The sequence below is a fragment of the Saccopteryx leptura genome, chromosome X (genome assembly GCF_036850995.1).
Source record: "Saccopteryx leptura isolate mSacLep1 chromosome X, mSacLep1_pri_phased_curated, whole genome shotgun sequence".
NCBI classification, from domain to species: domain Eukaryota; kingdom Metazoa; phylum Chordata; class Mammalia; order Chiroptera; family Emballonuridae; genus Saccopteryx; species Saccopteryx leptura.
The window spans coordinates 11,363,596-11,387,522 of record NC_089516.1 but is presented as its reverse complement, the minus strand read 5'-3'; the positions used below and the strand labels follow the sequence as shown (position 1 = coordinate 11,387,522).

Here is a 23,927-nt window from a genome sequence, read left to right as displayed (position 1 = left end):
TTTTTTCCTTTTGGATTTTTTAAAAAATGTTTTGGCTAAGTAGAGGACGTGGACTAGTTATAGTAAACAAAACACACTGTTTGCTTTTGCCAAAGGTCAGTGAGTGAGTATATTTGCTGCAGTGGTGGCTGACTTAGATAATGAGATCAGGACAAAGATTTCAAACTCGGAAGAAGGTTACAGTGTAACTATTCTGGTACTAGAACCAATTCATGCTGGCCCAAAAGACAATGGTTTATGGACTTGCATCCATTTTGTATTTTTGTACTATTTGTAAATATGAACTTTTTAAATTGGTGCAAAAATGGTTTCTTTTGTAAGGTATTTTCAACGTTTAGATTCAATTCAAGCCTTTGTATATTTTAGAGCTGAGCAACACTTTAAATCTTGTATTTTTTTTAGTAAAAATGGTGACAGTTTCATTGTGAACCCCTCTCAAAAAATGTACCAGAAAAGTTAAATTACCTAGAAAGTGTGTATAGAAACTGCAAATAAACGTGACTGCAATTAACTGGTTTCTCTCTTCATTGTTATATAATTGTATTGTTGGGGTTTCACAGACACGAGCGTTTTATAGGGAACTGGACATAAAGAGGAACTGCTATGGCAAAAATATGAGCAAAATAATAACAATAATAATACTGTCTCTGTAATGGGTTCCAATCCAGCTTTGTATTTGAGAGGAAAAAATCACATTTCCAATGTTGGATATGCTTTCCTGTAGCTCCTCTCTGGGCCAGGAAAAGATTTCTGGCTTTACTTTGAAATATTCAGCTTTGCTTCTGGTAAGTACTCAGACTGTGCCTCCTTCCCAAGATGGGCAGCCTACACACGCGCGCGCGCACACACACACACACACACACACACACACACAATATGCCGTTAAATAATGTCAGGTACCCTTTATTACAGAGCAAATTCATGTGCCCGATATTGTTCTATGCACCTTGCTTACTCTAACTCATGTACTCCCAACGTTGTGCCCATTTTGCAGATGGAGAAACTAACGGACAGAGTGTTACTTCACTTGCCCAAAGCCATAGAGCGCTGGGGCTGCGGTTCCAACTCAGAAAATCTGGTCCAAGGTCGGTGTTTGTACCCAACTCTGATCCCGCCCCTCCCCTTTCAAATTCCGGTACTGAAGAGCCCACCCAGGACCCATGTGTGCTGCCTGTCTGTAGTGCGTCATAGAGGAAAGGGGAATGACATTAAAAAGAAAGCTTCAAAGAACCAACTAGTGACAGCGGGGAGGCCTTAGTGCCCCATCCCCGCGAGCCGCCTCCACGAACCCTCCCAGCCGCGGGAAATGGCGGGGACTCGCGCCAGCGGTCACGCGGTACAGCGCGGGGTTCCAAACGCACCAGCCTCCTGGCAGCGAACCCTGGGAGGTCGGCAGTGCGCTTGCGCAATGGGAAGGACAGCCCCTTTCCCGGCTCTGCCCCTAGCAACATCCCGCGGCCCAAGGACTGCGCATGCGCCCTCGGCATTGCTTGGTAACTGGCCGCTTGCGTAGGGAACCTGTGCGTGCGTGGTCCCACCGTGCGTGGGGGGCCCGGCCGGCGCGTCACGTGATCCCGCTGGACATCCCGTGAGACCTCGAGCGGTCGGGACTGTCGTCGCCATTGCCGCTGAGGTAACCGTCGTCGCCAGCGGTTCCCGCGTCCTCCAGAGGCCGGTGTGGCGGGGCTTGTTAGCAGAAGAGGTTTGTCCGGCGGCGTTTTTCCCGCCCGTGGAACTTTCCTGTCGGGTGTGGGCGAGAACCCACTGAGCCTTTTAACGGCTGCGGGGCTCCGGGGCGGGGGGGGGGGGGTCTGAGGAGAGGGAGAGAAAGCACCGCTTTCCTGGGGGACACGGCCCCCTTCCCTGTGGCAGCGCTCCGGCGGCGGGTCTGACGGGCCGGGACGCCCAGGCGGGGTGACTCGGGCTCGGACTCCCGGCCGGCCCTGCGGGCCCCACGCCTCGGGCGGCGGCGGGCGCCGTGAGCCCCCTGCCCGCGCTCCTGAGCGGCTGCTGCCCGCTCCCCTCCTCCTCCTCTCCTGGCTCTGAACAGCAGTGACACAACCTTCTGTAGAAATATGGGAAATAACTGTGAAAAGGAATTGATAAAATAGCGAATTGTTTCGTTATAACGTCTTCCGAGGTTGAGATGACGCAGATACATAAGAGGGAAAGAAAATGATGCTGTTGCCCGTGTGGTTGAGAAGTCCGTCTGTTCTGTGGGGGTCGCTCCCTGCCTCCCTCCCGGGCTCTCCGGGAATCCGACTGTTCCGGGTATTAACCTGGCTTCATGTTTCTACATCGTGACTTCTGCAAGCGTTCGCACCATGTTTTCTACAGCAGGGCGATGGCGCAGTTCAGGGCGGAGGGACGGCATACAGTTTAGGCAGCGCTGTCCCCCGTCTGGCCGATTCTGAGGTCTCTGACGTACCCCACAGGTGGTGGAGGTGCTGCTTTGGAGACCTCACGGGGGTTTTGGTGTGTCTGTTTATTCAGTGAGGGAGGAAGGCACAGACAGACTCCCGCATGCGCCTGGGATCTGGGATCCGTCCTGCAAGCCAACTGGGGACGATGCCCATGGGGGGGAGCGGTGGAGGGGGTAGAGGGGAAAAGGAGGTGGGGGGTGTTGCTCTGCTGCTCAGCAGTGAAGTCATTTTAGCACCTGAGGCAGAGGCCAGGGAGCCATCCTCAGTGCCTCGGTCAGCGGGATCCAGTAGCGCCATGGCTGCAGGAGGGAGAGAGAGAGAGAAGCGAGAGGGAGGAGTGGAGAAGCAGAAGGAAGCTTCTCCTGTGTGCGCTGACCAGGGGTCGAACCCAAGACTTTCACATATCAAGCAATTTAAAAAATTTTGGAATTGCCTCATTGTAACCTGCCTTCTTTTGCTGTGTGTTTCTTGCAGTTGGTTTTCGGGTGAGAGGCCGTGTTCATCCTTCACCATTGCGGTAAGTGGAAGGCAAGTGAACGCATTTACCTTGGGAGCAGAATCTGCAAGTGACTTTTGGGAAATGTCTTAATGTCTAAAAAATGTCTTATAAACACTAGGTGGCTTTTTCTTATATTATCAAAAATTTTCTATCGTAAAATATAAATAGGGTTCATTTTCAGTAAATTCATTTTGCAGGATTTTGAATTTACCAAATTATATTAATGAATTTTGCAAAATCTAGTCATGGTTGGGCTAAGAAAATGTTGCATGAACTTTATCTTTGGGAAGAAGCAAAAGGGAAATAAAACTTATGCTGTGCCTGTTATGGACCAGACATGATGCTGAGTGCATACTATGTCATTTGGTCTTCACATCCCTGTGAAGTAGATATTATCTGAACTTGACAGGTTCACAAATTGAGGGACAGAGAGATTAAGTCCCTGCCTAAAGCAAAATAGCAAAATTTGCAATTTGATCTTCGATTTCAGTATTTCTTAAAGCCCAGTATTTGTATGATGGCTTGGTACTTGAGATTTGTTTACAAGAGATGGTTGTTGTATCTGCGTGTCCAGGTACATGAGTCAGATTTACATGCTATGACTTTGAGGACATGTCCCTGTGCTCCATGATGAATCGTTCTGTTGGGAGAACGTTGTGAATATCCAAATAATAAAGTAATACTAGCTAACCATGGGTGTCCTTGCTCTGCCAGTCACTGTTCTAAGCACTTAACATATGTTAATTTAATCCTCATAACTCCATCAAGTTGGTGGTGTTATATCTGATTTATAGAATTTTTTAAAAAAAATCCACAGAGAAATTAAGTAAATTGTCTGAAATTACACAGCTAGTAAGTGGAGAAGCTTGGACCCAAACCCAGGTATTCTGAGCCCAAGCCTAAGGTCTTAAACATTTGTGAAGTTGTCCCTGTGTAACTAGCCGGTGTGTGAAAGTTACCGTAAAAGCAGTCAGGTGTGAGTGTTCTGGCACTAGGGAGAGCAGTGGCACTTCCAGACAGGGTGACAGCGCACCTTTGCTTTGTGAAGGTGGAACTTGAATGAAGTCGGGGAATTGAATAGGTTCTCCCAGGTGGAGTAATGACAGGCTGTCTCAGGGCAGAGGGTTTGAAAGGAGGGAGAGGTTCAGAATGCGAGATCGGTTGATTTGTGTGAATGGGCCACAGAGGTAGAAATTGAGTTGGTAGACTAAATGCTTGCTGCTTCTGTGTCTAGCTACAGCCAGGATTTGCAGCATTATAACTATCCAGTAGAGAATTAATTGTCTGATTGTAAGTATATAACAGTGCTTGGCAAACTTTGTCTATAAAAGGCCAGATAGTCAGTATTTTATGCTTAGATTCGGGGGAGAAGTGGTAAGATGTGACCTCTGAGAGTTGTGGAGGCTTCTGAGTATGCTTTGTAAGGACCTTAATAGGAGTTTGAATTTTATATTGTCACCGTTATAAAGAAATTCTTTGTGATTTGAATAATAAATAATATGTAAGGCACACAGACTCTGGAGCCAGACTGCACCACACTTACTAGCAGTGAGACTTGGGGAAATTAGCTAAACTTTCTTTGCCTCAGATTTCTCTTAAGGAAAATGGCAATAATGATACAGCCTTCCCTGTAGGGTTGTTGGGAATAACACATCTAGTAGGGCTTAGAAAACACTGCCTGGCAGAGTAAGCAGTAAAATATCTCTTAGGTATTGTTATCTGTACCTTGTGGTATATTCCAGGTTTTCTATAGAGAATCCATATTTAATGAAAATTACATATATAAATCTATAAAGCAAAACTGTTAAAAAATACAGTGAGAATATGAAATACTATTAGAGTTGGGAAACTTGCACTTGCTATTCTCATTCTGGGAGAGTTCAAGTAGAGGTGCGTGATTCAAGTGGAGCTGATTTTGTAAGAGCAGAACTTTAGAAGTGACTTGAACACCCATGAGTAGGGACTGGTTAAACAAATCACGGATATCTGCATGGTAGGAAACGAAGCAGTAGTTAAAATGACAGTGGTGTATGTAAAAATACTGGTTTTGGAAGCCTTCTTCCACTGTGAATTGATCCCCTGCAGGGGTTCCTGTACAAAAGCAGTGAGGATCCTGTTCTCTCCTTTTCAGCATTTACTCTGTAGCCTTTAAATTGTGAAACATTCACTTCACTCTTGGGAGTGTGTTTGATCCTGATTTTTATTCCTCTATGTGGGGAATACAGCCCTTCAGATTTTAAAGGTTTATTCTAAATCATGAAAGGAAAATTTCTAAAATTCACCCTGTATTCCAGTTCAGTTTGAGTTGACATTGTGAGAACGTGCATCCTAAGTTTATTAATGCAGCTGTTAGAGTAACTTGTATGCGTTCTTTTCAGGAGTAGGTTTACCAGTCCTAGGTGACCAAGCACTGTCACAAGTAAGCCCTCCAGTGAGTTTCAAACACTTAGGCCCACCTCAGAGAAGTGGAGTTGCTCCTGTTGCACCAAGATGTCTAGCTGCTCCAGTGAAGACGACGTGGTTTGTATTTCACATTAAAAAAAATCTGTTCTTGTCTTTTTCTCGAGCTGTATTTCTTTTCTAAATTGAATTTCATTTCACAGTGAAATGCAGAGATCGTAAGCGTACAGTTCATGAGTTTGACAGTGATCTCTAAAGCTGTGTGAACATTCACGCACAAGTTCCTTTGTGACCAGATCCTGACACTCCTTTTCGGTAAATGCTCAGGAGCTGAATTGCTAGGTCACAGGGTTGATGTGATTATAACTTTATGAGAATCTGCCAGTTTTTCAAAGTGGTTGTGGTCTTTTACATTCTGTCCCATTCTGTGTTTCTTGATCTCTGAAGTGGAATAAAAACACATTTTTAAACTAGATGTAATTTGGCTTAACAGAAAACACATTACTTACGTAAAGATGTGGATATTCCTGCCACCTAAGTGGTATAGGCGATTTTCTTTAACTTCTTCCATCTTAACGTTTTTCATCCTTGGAGATAATGTTAACCCCTTACAAAGAGATATTTTTCTGACATAATTATTTGAAAGTACTTGGAAAGACGTAAGGTAGTATATACAAGGGTTAGTTTGTATATTTTATAAATAATCATCAGCAGTTCCATATTATTTTGATATGTCTTTTGATACAGACATGCATAGCTTCATAGTATGTCCATTTTAAAATTCCTCTTATAGTTTATAATTTATTCTTAGATAAAGAATTATTAAATGAAATTAATAGTTATTTATTATCTACTTATATAAAACATTTCAAAAACATTTTAAGGTGATTTAGAGATTAATTTATCAGAAAAAAAATTAAGGGATTGAGAAATACAGATTGGTAGTTACAAAGTAGTCATGGGAATGTAAAATACAGCCTAGGGAATATAGTCAAGAGTACTGCAATAAGTATGTATGCTGCCAGGTGGGTTCTGGAAGTATCAAGGGGCCACTTTGTAAAAGTATATCATTGTCTAACCACTGTGGTGTGCACCTGAAACTAATATCAAACATTATTGAATGTAAACTGGAATTAAAAAATTAAATAAAAAAAAAGTGCTCCTAGGTGGAAAAAGAAAATAAAAGCCTTGGCTAAAAAAAAGGAATTATGTAGTGTGACCAGGGAGTAGCACAGTGGGTAGACCTGGGACCCTGGGAGCCCGGGTTCAAAACCCCGAGGTCACTGGCTTAATTAAGCACAGGCTCATCTGGCTTGTCGGCTTGAGCGTGAGATCATAGACATGACCATGGTCGTTGACTTGAGCCCCAAGATCGCTGGCTTGAATCCCAAGGTCACTGGCTCAGCTGGAGGCTTGCGGTCAAGGCACGAATGAGAAGCAATCATTGAACAACTAAAAAACTGCCATAACTGCAAGTTGATGCTTTTTATCTTTCTCCCTGCCTGCCTGACTCTCCTTCCAAAAAAAGTTGTGTAGAAATACCTAGAATTGAAGAAGTTTTATGATTATTGTTTTGCTAGCAATAATTAACTTATGTGCTATTAATTAAAACAAAGCTTTGTTAATCAGGAAAATAAAAGTTTAGTAAAAATAAAAAAAGAAATAGGTACTTAAGTGTGTCATATTTTGTCCACAGAGTGGCACTGTTGGGTGATTTAAAAATCAAAAGTCATGTGACATGGTTCTTTGTGATGAGAAATATTTGCTGTTACAGCAGTTCTGGTGCCAGATTACTAGACTTGTCTTTCTACCCTGAGGCACACAAAAGGTTAAGCTTGATGGAAATGACTTCTTAAGTGTATGTAGTTGGGTTAATGAGAAAACTGTTTTGCAAGTAGGTCTTTTCTTGTAACCATAGTAGTTATTTACAATGGACAGAGTCCTTTAATACCACAGATAGGCTTTTGGAGTTTCTTGAAAGTGAAATTGAAGTCCTCAGTTTTTCTTTCGGTTCCATCATTTACATTTCCTTTTCATTTATTAATACATCTTCCTTAGACAAGAACTCGAATATATACTTGTGATGATGATAATGGTGTTCTTTATGCATATGAAGCAAAAACAGCATATACCCTTGTAAGTAATGTAAATTGACATTTGCCAAATATAGTAACATTTAACCATTTTAAAGAGAAAGGTTTAACTTCTTTATATACTGTAAAGTGTCCCTAAACCATACTCAAGAAAAGATTACTCTCCTGAATTTATTTACCTCCTTTCAGTAAACTGAGCATTTAAGAATTTTACTTCCGTCTTCCTTATACGGTAGGAAACTTAGAGCAATACTCATTTTCAGTACAAAGCTCTTTAACTGTAGATCCTTCTGATATAATAAGTTATTTTCTTACTCCTTCTCTTAAGTAGCATTAATTGTGTATTATCATATTATTGTAAATTTTTTTTGTTTTTTTTTTTAACAGAGAGAGGGACAGACAGGGACAGATAGAAAGGGTAAGAGAAGAGAAGCATCAACTCTTTGTTGCAGCACGCCAGCTGCTCACTGATTGCTTTCCCACATGTACCGACCAGGGGTAGAGGTGAGGGGGCTACAGCAGACCGAGTTACCCCTTGCTTAAACCAGCAAACCTGGGCTCAAGCTGGTGAGCCTTGCTCAAACCAGACGAGCCCACACTCAAGCCAGGGACCTCAGGGTTTCAAACCTGGGTCCTCCGTGTCCCAGTCTGAAGCTCCATCCACTGTGCCACCGCCTGGTCAGGCGTAAAGGGTTTTGTTTTTGTTTTTTCATTTCATCTCTACTTTAGATTAAGCTTTCTGAAACTGAAATTTGGTGAAAAGTATTTAAATAAATATAAAGTGTTTTTTATCCTTGTGTTCAGTTTGGCTATTACAGAAGGAAACCATTAATACTTAACATTTAAAATCTTAACAGCAAAGTGTTCATTCTGACACACCGTATGACAAGCTACACAAAGGAATTGGGGATGTTGTGAGACGTTGCCAGGTACAAAAGTTCTTGTCTGTCCAATAAAGTGTTTTAAAATATTTATATTAAGCTGAAATGCTCTATCATATAAAGTATACAATTAATTGAAATTTTGTTGTTTTAAGTTACTTACAATTATCATCTTATTGCGATCATTTTTAACAGTTTCTAGTTTAAATATATAGTATCTCCAGATGAAATTTTCAAACTAGTAATGTGTAGATTCTATAACTTTTTTAAAGCCTGTAACTGATCAGATGTTATGTCTCTTTCATGTAGATCATTCAGTGGTGAGTTAATATTCCCTACAAAATTTTCAAGGAAATTGGCTGATTTGGGTGAAATTTAGTGTTTGACTAAATGCATTTTAAGATACCTCAATTGTAACAAGGTGACAACCCACCAGTGTTTAAAAGAGTATATCTGACATAGGTTTGAGTGGATTTTGTCAAAATTAGCATGGTATTAGAGATTAATAGAAGTATGTAATTATCAAGGATTTTGTGAGTTGCATTCCTAGAGGTAAATGAACATTTATAAATGTTTCTTAGCTATCAAGTGTCATGAATAAAATGAGCTGACATACTTTGAAAAGTAAAGACTATGTCTCTCATTGTTCTTCCTGAGAACAGAACTGGGATGCTGAGCAAGTCTCCTAGGGAAGATACACAGAGGGTGGGTGGGCCACAGGGGGCGGGAGTGGGCTCTGAGGTTGAGCAGGGCTGTGCTGGCCTGTTTTACAGAAGCATCCATGACGAGGACCTCGGTGGACACTGCTCTACCAGGGCCTCTGAGCAATTGTGCAGGACGTGGTGGGATGTAGCTTCTAGGCTCAGAAGTGCTCAGGTCCCAAAGTCACAGCCTTGGCATGGGCCATAAGGGACCCTTTTGTTTCTCCCAGTGTGTTAGCTTTCTCCTTTCTTCAACTCCTTCCCTTTCTGGTCTAGACCACAAGGCGCAGCACTTTCATCTTTTCTTTCTGACCCTTGCCCAGCATGCTGTTTGGTAAAACCGCAGCCCTGCCCAGACTGGGAAGCCGAGGGGAGGACATCGCTGGGCCTGTCCACTGCCTGGTAATCCTTCAGCAGCTCTCTGGTCAGCTCCCTTTGCCACCGCCCACGTGCTCCAGGCACCCCCATCCTTGCCTCTTGTTTAATGGAATGGGGGGTGTGGAGCAGAATCCCCCCCAAGTCCTGATTCCTCTCCCATAGCCAACAGACGTGCCTGGGATCCCTTCCTCTGTGAGGCTGACACCTGCTGGTGTCTGCATTGGACCCTCTTTCCCTGTGCTCGGACACCTCCTGTCATGGGCCATCTCTCTCGTCCCTTCAGACTCCGTGCTGTCACTCTCAGCATACTGTCCCACAGTCTTAAAATACCATTTTTAGCCTCCCATCCCCTTTTGCTGTCATCCCTCCTCCTTCCCTTGATAACCCAGCTCTTGGCTACCAGTTATGCTCACTATGGAAGCATCTGACTTCCTGTTTTCTCTCTGGGTAGTTTAGAATACACTGTTCTTTCTGCCCTATGCCCTTCCATGCATCTTTTCCTAGTGGCACCTCCTCATCTTTTAATTCTCAACGTAGACATTTGCTTTTCTGAAGAGACCTGCCAGCCTGGGTTAGACCTTGTCTTCTGTGCACGCTAGCCTCCTGTTCTTCCCCGTGTCATACCAGGCATCGTAGTAATGTTAGTAAGTGGTTTGAGCACTATTGGATCATTTATCGTGTGGCACTGTTATTAGGTTAGTATGAGCATCATGCTGTAGCACCTTGCTTTGCCCTCAAGAGAACTCAGAGATCTTGATCCCGACTCTCTCTACAAGGAGATTAAACCACTGCTCCAGGCTGTTAATTACTTTCTCCGTTGAAATCATCTCTCTACTTGTCTGTCTCCAGCTAAAGTGGGAGTTCCTTAGGACAGGAGCTGGTTGGTTTGTTTTTCCTTCAGTCCCTGCTTCCCGCTCCTAGCAAAGTAGTTCTGATAGGTGGTAGGCCCTCAGTAAATGTGTATTGGAATGAGATCGTGAGGAAATGGATCTGGCCAGTGATTTAAGTGTATTTTTTGCCTGACTGAAATTTCTGTGTGTTTCTAGAATCTCCAGGCTCTATCTAGTCACTTCCCTGATTGGCATGTAGGGGATGTGTACTGGGTTATTGTTGATTGCATGACTTTAAAATGCTTTGAAGCCAGGAGTCACATCTGACCTATCTTGCTCACTGTTCTTTCTGGAGTGGAATGCCTGTTAGTTCATGTCATCATCACATGAAAAGAGGTTCTTTGACTTTTCAACCGATTTGAACATTTAGTTCTTAAAATAGTACCTTCCTTGATTTTAAACGACTTGATTTAAAGGAATTGTGATACGTTTATGTTTCAGAATTAATACTTCTTAAAGCTCCTATAGGACATGGAGTAGTGATGTAGGAGTTTGGGGCTCTTTATGCTAGCCCGCTGGGCTCCATGTCACCAGCAAGGAGGCAGCAAGTAGAAATGACATTTCTGACAGCTGGAGATATTTCTTTGTTCCTAGCAGTCAAAATTTGGCTTAATGGTATGTTCTTATATGTTACTTTTATTTTGATGTAGAACTTGCTAATAGAATTGTCTTTTTACAGGTCATCCAGGATACTGTTCAAAACCTGGATACCAAATTTACTGGCCTTAATAGAAAGGTTTCAAAACTTTACCGATATCATACTAAATTAGTATGGCAAAATCGCGTAAGTGTCCTAAAAGTTTTTTCACAGTTATAAATCTTTGGTTTCTGAAGAAGCCTGTTTATTAGAAGTGAGCAAGAGCTAATGAGATTGCTGGGCTCATCCATACTTGAAGTAGCAACAGGCTAAGAAGAATGCTGAAGTTGGGATTGAGAAACGCATTTACAATGGGCATTTTTATGTTTGTAACCATAAAGTATAAAACGCAATTAAAAGGTAGCTTTAAAAGGAATAAGTCATATAATCAAATAGAATATTAGTCTTTAATAATAGAAAGCAGTGATGCATGGATAATAAGTATTAATGTATTTACTACTTTGTTTCCTTTTTTGCTCATTCACAGTTTTATTATGCTTGCTTTGTGTCATTTCAGAAGCCACTAGTGTCTGCATACAAACATTATCGTTCCCAGCTGTCCAGAAAGACCAAATTGCAGAAAAGGAAGGAGGAGGATCCACCTCTTCCTCTTTCACTCTCTGGCAATGAAAATTATAGCCCAACTTCACCAGTAAGAAGGCCAACCCCCTACTCCCAGGAAAACGCTGCAGGAGCATACTATCAGTCACCGGATTCCCAGCTCTGGGATCATGAGTCACTCGAGGAGCAGGAGACACGTCTTAGCCAGAGTCCGACATTTAGTCCATTCTGCACAGTGCCATATCCTTCATGCCTGCCACGTTACACATGCAGTGGTCCAGATGCAGATCCAGAGCAGGGCACCTCTTCCGCCTCTTCCGTGCCCTGTTGTGCCAGCCCAGTGGCGCACAGCACCACCAGTGGCTTATCAGCTGTCCAGGCTTCCACATTAGCCCCTGCAGCCATGCTCAACCAGGGACCATCCTCTCCAGCACACAACCCTGAGGAGAGAGCTCACCCGCCTTTGCTGGAGAGTGAGAGCCTCGGCCACGCTGCCTCAGCTCTCGACAGCGCAGCTGACTGCGGTGAGTATGGGACAATACGTATGACAGTAGTGCTGTTTCACCACATGTCTCAGTATCCTTGCTGCAAGCTAGTGGAAGCTGTTTCCTGCTTCGAGGGCTGTTTTGAGGGGTACTCATACTGAGACCTTACATTCATTAAGTGTGTGTTGTGTGCCAAACATCAGGTTTTTTATTTTTATTTATTTATTTATTTATTTGGTATTTTTCTGAAGCTGGAAACGGGGAGAGACAGACAGACTCCCGCATGCGCTCCACCGGGATCCACCCGGCACGCCCACGAGGGGCAACGCTCTGCCCACCAGGGGGCGATGCTCTGCCCCTCCGGGGCGTTGCTCTGCTGCGATCAGAGCCACTCCAGCGCCTGGGGCAGAGGCCAAGGAGCCATCCCCAGCGCCCTGGCCATCTTTGCTCCAATGGAGCCTTGGCTGCGGGAGGGGAAGAGAGAGACAGAGAGGAAGGAGGGGGGGATGGAGAAGCAAATGGGCGCTTCTCCTATGTGCCCTGGCCGGGAATCGAACCCGGGTCCCCTGCACGCCAGGTTGATGCTCTACCGCTGAGCCAACCGGCCAGGGCCTATATCAGGTTTTTTAATCTTTTGTTTTTCTTTACCCTTTTCCTCGGTAAATACTCAAAATGTCCGTGAAATGACCAGAGCCCAGATGATAGTAACGGAAAGGGTCACCTTTGGCTAATTCACACACAAGAATGATCAAAATTGTGTTGATGGTCTTTGGTTAGAGAAACTGATCTTCCTAGGAAATTAAAAAAGCCACTTCTAAGTATTAAAAAGTAGAGGAAAAGAATTTTTAAAATGCTCTAAAGGAGGGGTCCCCAAACTTTTTACACAGGGGGCCAGTTCACTGTCCCTCAGACCATTGGAGGGCTGCCACATACAGTGCTCCTCTCACTGACCACCAATGAAAGAGGTGCCCCTTCCGGAAGTGCAGTGGGGGCCGGATAAATGGCCTCGGGGGGCTGCAGTTTGGGGACGCTTACTCTAAAGTCTATTAAAAATAAATTATATTTACCTGAAACCTGTGCACTCCTATTGATGAATGTCACCCCATTAAATTTAATATTCTAAATAAAAATTTTAAGGAATATTTTAAAAGCCACTTCTGTTACCACACACTATAGATTTGAATGTTCTGGTGGAGAAATGAATACTTGTCTAGACACAGAAATTTTAGCACTTAGTGAACATCACAGCCAAAACTTTGAGTTATGAGCACTTCAGTTGTTTCCTGTCTCAGTTATTTATTTTTTCAACATTAAACCTTCAGTCAAAATAGCTATTACTATTACTGTGTAACTGAACTTGAAAGAAGTCTTGAATATAAAGTTATAGTTACTTCTGACCTAGAACATACTCTTGTTTTCTTCAAAATTCAGATAAGCATTTAAGTCTCGAGAGACAGAAATTTAAAGAGTAAAATGATGCTTAAAATATCCATAGTGAATACATGGGACAGATTCAGTAAAGAACTACTTTGGTTCTCAAAGATAATGGGGTTTTTGAAATATATTGATTAAAGTGAATAAATTTAAGCAATTACAAAAGTAAGTTTGGGGAATTCCCATTGTATATAGCTAGTAAAATAAACCTCTAGCTCATGTGGAGAGAGATTGAGAAAAATTCATTGAACCACTTAGAGTAATAGCTTAGTTTATATTAAGTTAATTAATCCAGGTAACAGCTCTTTTGCAGTATGTACCTGTGGCCAAAGAGACCTCAGATGGTTCGGTCTGAGTTATGGTCTTCGAAGCTTTATGGTAACTTCTGAAGCTGCTTTTGTTGTGTGGGGGAGGTCAGATGGGACACTCATGGGTAGCCATCATCACGTCATCTTTATCGAAGCTGTCACTGGATATTACACTTGGAGTCCTGGGTCCTTGCAGGGGTACTGAGCAGATGGTTCCAGGAGTGAGACCATTACTCCTTAACACCTCATCTTTCGGGATGATGATCAGGTCAAGTTTGATTTGTCTTTTCCCCCATTGAAGGTGCAAGTTCAGCAGCTGAAACGCACTCAGATATACCAGGAAAAGTGATCCCTGATGATCCTTCAACTTGGTCCGTAGAGGAAGTGATCCTGTTTTTGAAACAAAGAGATCCTCAGACAATCACACCTGTCGAGGATGTCTTCAGGCAACGTGTAATGTATCTTTTGATCTGATTTTCCTGTCATGATGTTTTTGACCTCTGTGTAGGCTCTTCAGTTGGATACTGATCATTGTGGATGGTGGGGAGCCCTATGAACTGATTTTTCTCTATGTGGGAAAGGTTACTTTGCTCAAAGTTAGATCCTTAAGTGGTAAAGGTTAGATCTGTGCTTTGTGTGGGTACCCGGTCACCTAAAACACTACAAGTCTTCAGGCTCTCAAGAGCAGATGAGTCGGCATGGTCACTCACTGGCAGGTGCTGTCTTCTCCTCTGTAATGACAGCCACGACTCCCCTCAAGGGTGTCGTCCTTGTTATGATGCCTGAAGAATCCAGCAACTGATTCCATTTGGCTCAGTTCTGTTAACCTTGTGGTAACTGACAGTTTGGGACGCTGATAGCCTCATGCCACTGATAAAGAAACATCATGGACTAAATTTTATAAGTTCTAATTTCTAATTTTACTTAGTAGTAACAATATAAAAGGTGCTTAAGAAAGGCAGTACTGTATGAGATTTCAGACCTTTTCAGACAGGATAATATGATTCAGTAAAGTTTTCTTTTTAAACTGGATCTCATGAAAACTAAAATATGCTCCAACAGCATCATCAGTTAGTTAATTAATACAGAAAATAATTTAGGGAGAATGCCCATGTCTATCAAGTTATATTTTAATAGTTTTTTCTAATGGGTAAAATTAGTGGGCATATATCTGATATACCCTTTTAAAGATGGTATGGAAATCAGTAGTTTTAGCATCTTTTTAGCTTCAGATGGCAAACTAGCTTTCAACATAAAGACAGTATTGTATAGCACAGGGGTTGGGAACCTATGGCTCGCGAGCCAGATGTGGCTCTTTTGATGGCTGCATCTGGCTTGCAGACAAATCTTTAATAAAAAATAACGTTAAAAATATAAAATATTCTCATGTATTACAGTCCATTTATTTCCTACCGTTCATGTTCATGGTTGCGGGTGGCTAGAGCCAATCACAGCTGTCCTCCGGGAAACCACCAAATTTTTTTTTTTTTTTTTGGTATTTTTCTGAAGCTGGAAACGGGGAGAGACAGTCAGACAGACTCCTGCATGCGCCCGACCGAGATCCACCCGGCATGCCCACCAGGGGTGACGCTCTGCCCACCAGGGGGTGATGCTCTGCCCCTCTGGGGCGTCGCTCTGTTGCGACCAGAGCCACTCTAGCGCCTGGGGCAGAGGCCAAGGAGCCATCCCCAGCGCCCGGGCCATCTTTGCTCCAGTGGAGCCTTGGCTGCGGGAGGGGAAGAGAGAGACAGATAGGAAGGAGAGGGGGAGGGGTGGAGAAGCAGATGGGCGCTTCTCCTTTGTGCCCTGGCCAGGAATAGAACCCAGGACTTCTACACACCAGGCTGACGCTCTACCACTGAGCCAACCGGCCAGGGCCAACACCAAATTTTTATTGGATAATGCGTCACGTACACGGGTCGTTGTATGGCTCTCATGGAATTACATTTTAAAATATGTGGCATTCATGGCTCTCTCAGCCAAAAAGGTTCCTGACCCCTGATATAGAACATTAAAGTTTGCATTGATGCTGACATATTCATGTTCCCAGCCTTTCTGAGAAAGTTAATGACCAACTGAAATTCATTTTTACCATTCATAGTTTTTACTCTTTTTCTCATAGCTATGCAGTTATTTATTCAACATACAATATTTAAAATAAGGAACTTTTACACTTAGGGCATTTTTAGAATGTTAGGTTAAATATCCTTTTTCTTAAAATTTGAAGTAAATTTACAAATGATCAAATTTTTGCTTCATCTGTACAAATTATATCTCTGATAGTTTTCATCAAGCAGATGCATACTCAGAACATACGTATCTGGAATGACCTGCCTTCTAATTGATGTTACCTGTTGTTATATATAAAGAAATAACCATTCTAACACAATATGAAAGTGTTATTAATTATTGTTATTTCTCTCTCTGTAGGACATTGATGGGAAAGCTATGCTAATGCTCCAGACTGATATTATGTTAAACCATATGGGGCTCAAGCTGGGGACAGTTGTGAAGTTGCGCCACTACATTGAAAAGCTTAAACAAGAAAAATGCATTGACCTGTGAAGGAAACGTTTGTGTAGAATTAAATTGTAGTTAATTTGGGGGAGACCAATACCACCTGGTGTAAATCATTTTGCTGCCCTGAGAAATTTTTGTGTTATAAAAAATACTTGTTATCTTAAAGCTTTTTAAATATTTTGCCTAAGCTTGAGTATTTGACTAGCCATGTACAGTTCACATCTCTCTGAAAATGCTTATGTCCAAAAATTTTAAAGATGCATGTTCTTATGAATACTGTTTCATATTTACATCTTACTCTATCTCTGAAGTATGCACACAAGTAAACCGTTCAGAATTTAAGACGGCACTTTGCACTTCTTGAGAGAGAAAGATAAAGCTAGATATAGTGAGATGTTTCTATTCCGTACATGTGCACATCATTTCCATCACTGGTACCTCTCAGCTCACTCCTCGGTGTCCCTCCAGAGAGTTTTTGTCCTGTGCAGTGTTTCTAGCTAATTTGCTTTCTGAGCCATTTAGTCTACCAAGCATGGGAAGGTACATTAGTTCAGATTTGTCATTTTAGACTTTAAAAATTAGAGCTTTCAAGCAAAACATGTTCATTGTTATTTTATTATTTATTACATTGTCATATTGTATACATTTATTGTATATAAGCTATGAGAATCAGTGCTAATTGTATTAGCCATTTGTTGTGAATGCCAAGAAATGTTCACCAGGGGCCAGAATGTATATTCTCTGTTTAGAAAACCAAGTGTTCTTTATATTTATAAACATGCAACTGTTTACTGGTCATACATGATTTGAGGAGGGGTTTTCATTTCTTTTGTTATAAAACAAGCTTCTCATTTACACTCTCAATCTCAGATTGTTTGAAGATGCTGTGTCCCGTAGAACAGTCCTCAGGTGTTTGTACAAATTCTATGTTTTACAGTTCTCAGATTTTAAAATATAATAAAGTTAAATACAAAAGTTAGTGCCAAAGCCTCATTGATTTCCTCTCGTTACGTTTATGTATGAATTGGTTATATTGAAAAAGAAGCACTCTGGTAAGTTTGTGGTTTTATATGTCCCAATACTTGCGTTTTATCCTTGACCTTATTCTATGGGTGAACCGATTCCTGGGAGGAAAGGGCTGGCCTCTTGTAGGGGCCTAAACAGGAACCCGGGGGACAGTCAGGAGTTCAGTCAGGGAGCTCTAGCTGTGCTCAGAACCTCAGTTTCTTGAAATGTCACTGATGACGTGAGTGCACTAGACAATGCCGGTGCCCCCAGAGGCCGTCCAACTTGAGTCCAGGCACCTGCTGGCAATTCTGGCTGCTGCTTTACCAGTAGGGCTCGGAAGCCATACCGCCCGTCTGCCTCCAGCTGTCCCAGCCTGCGTGGTGGGAAGGCCGAGGCTCAGGGTCGTGGTTGAATCACCTTCAGGATCTGACCCCTCGGCCCACCCACCCCAGGCGCTGCTGCTTGGTGCTGCTGCTGTTGGAGTGTCTGAGGAAGTGCTTGGTGCCTGGGAAGCCAGAAACGTCCTGCTGTTGCTTCTCAGCAGCCTGTCTTGTAGGTGACTGAAGGGGACAGGGCTGTAACAGGTCAGGGGTCATGCTCAGGTGACTGAATTGGGGTGTCCGTTTGCCGTCTGAGATGGGTGATTCAGAACGACTTGCTCTTCACTGTCTGGTTTGAGAATTATCAGTGTAGAGAATATGTTATTTTATCCTGTGAACTTGCCAGGCTCTAAAAATCATCTTTCCCCTAGTTCTGCCTCAGTCCAACCTCGATCACTGTCGCCAGCAGATCTGCAACTGGAGCGCTGAGGCCCTGTGTGCACAGCAAGCTTTTGCTTTTGGCGGTGTGATTTCTGATGGCTGGTGTGTCTTAGAGCAGTGGTCCCCAACCCCCGGGCTGCGGACAGGTACCTGTCCATGGGCCATTTGGTACCAGTCCGCAGAGAGAGAATAAGTAACTTACATTATTTCCGTTATATTTAAGTGAATGATGTTTTATTTTTAAAAAATGACCAGATTCCGGCCCTGGCCGGTTGGCTCAGTGGTAGAGTGTCGGCCTGGCGTGTAGGAGTCCCGAGTTCGATTCCCGGCCAGGGCACACAGGAGAAGCGCCCATTTGCTTCTCCACCCCTCCCCCTCTCCTTCCTCTCTGTCTCTCTCTTCCCCTCCCGCAGCCGAGGCTCCATTGGAGCAACGATGGCCCGGGCGTTGGGGATGGCTCTGTGGCCTCTGCCTCAGGTGCTGGAATGGCTCTGGATGCAACAGAGCGACACCCCTGATGGGCAGAGCATCGCCCCCTGGTGGGCAGAGCGTCGCCCCCTGGTGGGCGTGCCAGGTGGATCCCGGTCCGGCGCATGCGGGAGTCTGTCTGACTGCTTCCCCGTTTCCAGCTTCGGAAAAATGGAAAAAAAAAATGACCAGATTCCCTCTGTTACATACGTCTAAGACTCACTCTTGATGCTTGTCTCGGTCACGTGGTACATTTATCCGTCCCACCCTAAACGCCGGTCCATGAAAATATTTTCTGACATTAAACCGGTCCGTGGCCCAAAAAAGGTTGGAGACCACTGTCTTAGAGGACGTGTTTCAGAGGAGGATTTCCCAAACGTTTAAAGCCAGCGCCCTCTGTGAGCATGAAAGAACCGTGCCCTTTTGTAGCGTTATTAGAAATTAAACTAATTTAACTGATTGTGCAGCGTCACAACTGGGAACAGTGGAAAGAGGGGAAAGGTCCTGCTTTCTCAAGCTGCAGACGGGACTGCACTCCCAGCGGCTGAGGAAATGTGCATTTCAGTGACATTTCAGGGGCGGTTTCTACAGTGTGAGGCTGGGACTTGCTTGTGTCTGTAGGTCCTCTGGGGCTGACCAGGGAACGAGGGGGCTCTAGGGGTGGGAAGCCGGCCGACCAGGGCCCTCCATTGGAACGCATGGCGGACAGTGCTCCCTCCACTCCCTCCCGACGTCCCCTCTGGTCCAGCAGCTTGATGGAGTTGAGCCTTGAAGGCTCCTCTCCCCGGTGCGCGCTGACTCACTGGAGCTTGCCCACCCGCTACGGAAGGGCCCTGCTCCTCCCCTCAAGCTGCGAACATCATGGATGGGACTCAACAACACTCCCGGGAAGCAGAGCCCGTGGGGCTTGTGATCAGGCATGTGCGTCAGCGTTCTGTGCCTTGTCTTCAGCTGGAGAACGAGAGCACTTAGTTAAGCTCATTCGTTTGGGGCAGTAACCGCTCAGAGGCAAAGGGGCGGCCAGGGCAGGCTTATGGCCTCGGCAGGCCCCGCTCCACCGTTGGCCTCCCCACTCTGCCTGCCTGGGCTGCTCAAGTCCCCTGATGTCCGGGGAGGGGCTTCCTAGTCCACGAGGCACAGCAGTCAATCCAATGGGAGCAGGCTGCACATGCCGCACGTTAGAGTTTTGTAAGATGAGAGAAGTTAAGCTCTGACACTTAGTGTATGGACTGACTAAAGTGTTCTGAAGTGCTGGCTGGTGGTAACAGTTGTGACCCTCCCAGCCCTTCTAAGTTGTCCCCTGTGCTTAAAGGCACAAAGCCTGGAAGCAACATTCCCCACACTCCCTTCCCAGTGGATGGGTTCGATTCTACCCCGAGTGGGAAGGAAGAAGGGAAGGAGCAGCAATTTTTCACCTCTGGCTTCTCAGGACAGGCCTCTGGGCATCGGCAGAAGGCAGATGTGGGTTTGCTGGGCTGGATGTCATCTTGAGATCCGGCCACTTGAGTCATGCAGGAAGCTAAATCCAGGGAGGGGGATGTCCTGCGACCCTTGTCCTCCTGGATCTCTGGAAACTTCTTCCCTGCCTTGGCCCCAGCCTTCCAGCAGCTGGGTAAGCTCCTGGTTCTGTATTAAACCACATCTGTTCTGAAGACTAGAATGACCATGTGTCCCTCAAACCCTGACTGGAGCCCTCCCTCAGAATGTTGTCCTGACTCCTGTTCTCAGAGAAGAGTGGAAGTTCCGCAGGGAGGGGCCTTCACTTTCCCTCGTTTCAACAAACTAGTACATTGAACCAAATGCAAAACTTTGCGCAATGTGCCATTGCTGTATGAACCAAAGGGAAAGAAGAATGCCTCCCATTAAACCAATTTCACAGATGGTACGATGTGAAAAACTGGGTGGATTAAGATGCGTAAAAGGTTAACTCTGAAAAGCTGAACTCGGGTCATTTATAAAGGTGAACACAACGGAACTGAGAACTAAAGGCTAACAAGGTAAGCCCAAGTGTACAGCAAGAGAGAGGCTAAGCTGGTCTGAGCTTTTTAAGGACCAACGTAAAATGAAAACAAAAGCTATCTAATCGGTCTGCCCCCAAAGTCAAAAGTAGCAAGACTTTGAAATGGGAGTCTATGTCCTACCATAAACTAACGGCCTTGCCACAAATGTACATTTTACCTTCTTATATTAGCTAATGCTAGCTAGGATGAAGGCATCACAATGAGCAAGACATGAACAATTCCCTGCGTGCAGTAAGGGAAAAGAGAGCAAGCCAGAGTGATTATATTGATAGATGAACAGTCTCAAAGACATGTCTTCCAAGTGCCACGCGTGGACCTTGTTTAGATCCTGACTAATAGAAGCCAATAGTAAGAATGCATGTGTGAGAAATCCAGGAAAGATCATTTACCCAGTGGATATTAGGAAATATTAGAAAGTCACTCCTTTATGACAATGATGCTCATGGTATTATAATTGTTTTGAAAGGGGGGTCCCCTTATATCTTAGAAATGCATTCTGAAGTTCTACAGATGGGATGATACCTGGGACTGTTTAGAGAGAACCCAGCAGGGAACAGGGTGTAGACGGAGTGGGATGAGCTCTGTGTTGTTATTTGTATAGACCAGATGGTGAATACGTCAGAGGTTTTATACAGATCTCTGCATTCTTACATATGTTTGAAAATTCCCATAATAAAATGTTTAAGAAAAGTAGCATCGAGAATTTGAAGACAAAGCTTCCTATTTTGTTTCTTTTAGAGATGTCTTAATTCAAGCAAATTCTGTCTATACAGAGTTTAAGTTAATGATAAATATTTGGCCACCTTCCTTGAGATTTCTCAATATTAGCTGAAAACAGTTAAGCTGCTTATCCCTGAGAAACACCTGTTCTACCTGATGTAGTTAAAAAAGAAAAGGTTGAAGTAATATATATATATATAAATTAAGATGGTTTCAAGATAAAATGCATTCCTTGGTTAGCACATGCTATTGGAAGGCCCGTAGAAAACAGTATGATGAACTGAAGAAACAGGAGGCAGCCATCTTGCTCTTGCCGTGTGCTGCAGTTGGCGGACTCTCCCTGCTTCAGGTTCACCTGCAGCATGAATCAAGGGAACTTAGACAAACTTCAGGCTCAGGTCTGGACACAGGGTAAGGGCACAGCCTGCAGAAAGAAGAAGGTGGCCCATAGAACAGCTACAGCTGACGACAAAATACCGCACAGTTCTCTAAACAACAACGACAAACTGGCTGTGAATAATATAGCTGGGTTTGAAGAGGTAAACATGATTAAAGATGATGGGACAGTCATTCATTTCAATAATCCCATGGTCCAAGCTTCCCTTTCTGCGAACAGCTTTGCAGTGACCAGGCCTGCAGAAGCCAAACCAATCCCAGAAATGCCTCCTGGGATATTGTCAGCTTGGTGCTGACAGCGAACGAGTCTTAGGAAGTTAGCTGAACAGCTCCCTCAGCAAGTGTGGGATAGCGAAGCACCAAAACCAGATGGCATGGATGAGGAGGTGATCATGTTCCAGCTTTTGTAGAAAATTTTGATGAAACATCAAAGAATGAAGCTAACAAAATATTTTCTGGTTTTGGAAGTTGACATGGACTTGATTGAACAAGTCCTCTATGTGGTTACACAGTGTTACAGACACGGAGAACATCAAATGTTTCTACTCCAATAATAGAAATATGTTGTATATTTAAAAATAACTGAATAAACAGATACTAGAAAAAGCTGCACAGTATGGACGGACTGCCATTCTGTTGAATAAAATACCGATGTTTCTAAATCTCCTTGGTCTGTGGCATAATCTCAGGGTGCTTTTCTGGAAGAATCAATCGCCAGAAAGGGAAGAGTCTGGCTGCATCATTGCAGGCCTGCTTCCAAGCTGCCCCTTTCCTCTTGAGCCTTCTGGTGAATTCCTCCAGGGCCAGGCCTGGCTGTTTCAAAGTTCTTAGCACTCTCCCTTGATTTTGTTATTCCAGTTATTATTTCTGATTTGGTTTGCTTTTCAGACAAAGGGATTGCTTCTCCCTTCTTCCCCCATGTCTTAAGGATCTCCCCTGGGGATGGTAGTGCCCCTAGATCCAGGGAAAGTGGTCCCATAACCGCAGAGTTGTCTGTAGTGTAGCGGGGTGGGCAATCTCGAGTGAGTCAGTGCGAACTGGCGAGAGGACCATTCAAGGCTCAACTCCATCAAGCTGCTGGACCAGAGGAAAACGTCGGAGGGAGTGGAGGGAACTCTGTCCACCATGCGTCCCGACAGAGGGCCCTAGTTGGCCAGCTTCCCACCCCTAAAGCCCCCTGGTTCCCTGGTCAGCCCCAGAGGACCTACAGATACAAGCATGTCTCTTACATGTACCTGAAAAAGACCCCCATGGTTCATTTTTGCCAACACACCTTGTTTCCCATGTTCAAAAGCGTCTCCCTCCCCGGAGGGTTCACTTAAATGAACATTTCTGGGAATGATGGCACTATGAGGTGGCTTTCTATAATTTCCTGTTATAACCTTGTTTGTCTGCGCACTTTCTAAGGGCATGGCGTGTACTTAGCCATCCTAAATAGTCCCTGACACTGCTTCAGCTGTTGACATCACTGTTGCATGAGGAGCTAGACTGGATTTGGAATTGGATGTTTTGTGCAACACCCTCTTCCAAGTTTTCTTCTTGTAGAAGTGCTGCAAATAAAGTCTGTGGCATATAAAGGTGTTTGGGGCAGCGACACCATGTCTTAGGATACTTGAGGCTGTTGGCACTAACAGACCTGAAATGTATTATGTCTCCAATACAACAGAAGTGTATTCTTCCTCACAACCCCAAGCAGATGTCCCACTTGTCTGTGATGATTTGGGGACCCAGGCCCTTCCATCCTGTGGCTCTACCTTGCACTGGGGTCTTTGGATCCTTGATTCCAGGTGGTAGGGGCCTTGGTACACTTCTCTTCCTGTTCCTTTGATGGGTGCCATCATGTGACCATAGAAGACTATTTTGATGGCCAGAAAAATCTGTGTGCCCAGGAAGATGGGAAAGTGGGTATTCAGTTAATAGGTAGCAGTCTTGGTTATACGTGGTGATCCTAATAAAACATAACACATTGATAGCTCTTTGAAATTTGTCAATTTCCTTGTTATTCTCCTGACTCCCCATTATGCTCCTGCACGTGGTTCCTCTAGTCCACTCTCCCTGCACTTAAGCTTGGGGTTGGTTATGTTATTGTTCCCAGTCCTTGACTCTTCCCTTGCTTGTCAAAGGACCTTACGTGCCCTCCATTGCCATGGGACTTGCAGTTCCTCCCTGAAGACAAAATCTAGGGTCCACCCCTTTGTTGGCGCGGAACCCTGCTCTGGCCCATGGAACGTAAGTGGACCTGAAGCAGAAAGGACCAGCAGGAGCTTCACAGTGGCTCCCTGATCACCCCTCTCACCCATTCCCCTCTGCCCTGAGCACAGCGTGTGCCAAATACGGGCTGCT

At 44.2% G+C, this 23,927-nt stretch overlaps 1 protein-coding gene and 1 pseudogene across 2 annotated transcripts; both read left to right on the top strand.

The window, feature by feature from the left end:
* Positions 1 to 1,526: 1,526 nt before the first annotated feature.
* On the top strand, positions 1,527 to 17,189 carry SCML1 (Scm polycomb group protein like 1). Of its 2 annotated transcripts, XM_066357392.1 has the most exons (9): positions 1,527 to 1,702; positions 2,898 to 2,940; positions 5,301 to 5,442; positions 7,381 to 7,458; positions 8,273 to 8,344; positions 10,945 to 11,049; positions 11,420 to 11,987; positions 13,992 to 14,143; positions 16,121 to 17,189. In XM_066357392.1, the coding sequence occupies exons 3-9, from the start codon at positions 5,413 to 5,415 to the stop codon at positions 16,253 to 16,255; spliced, it is 1,140 nt and encodes a 379-aa protein (XP_066213489.1). In that variant the 5' UTR covers positions 1,527 to 1,702; positions 2,898 to 2,940; positions 5,301 to 5,412; the 3' UTR covers positions 16,256 to 17,189. The 2 variants fall into 2 exon arrangements, with proteins under 2 accessions (XP_066213489.1, XP_066213490.1); XM_066357393.1 differs by lacking the exon at positions 7,381 to 7,458 and having other exon boundaries at positions 1,531 to 1,702.
* Positions 17,190 to 18,792: 1,603 nt separating this feature from the next.
* Positions 18,793 to 22,628, top strand: LOC136385885 (transcription factor BTF3 homolog 4 pseudogene; annotated as a pseudogene).
* The last annotated feature ends 1,299 nt before the right edge of the window (positions 22,629 to 23,927 follow it).

Bases quoted from the DNA above. Each gene is read 5' to 3' on its own strand.
- SCML1 (XM_066357392.1), top strand. From the start codon at position 5,413: ATGTCTAGCTGCTCCAGTGAAGACGACGTG. The intron at 8,345-10,944 runs GTACAAAAGTTC...GTCTTTTTACAG, and splicing joins ATGTTGTGAGACGTTGCCAG to GTCATCCAGGATACTGTTCA. The intron at 11,988-13,991 runs GTGAGTATGGGA...CCCCCATTGAAG, and splicing joins CGACAGCGCAGCTGACTGCG to GTGCAAGTTCAGCAGCTGAA.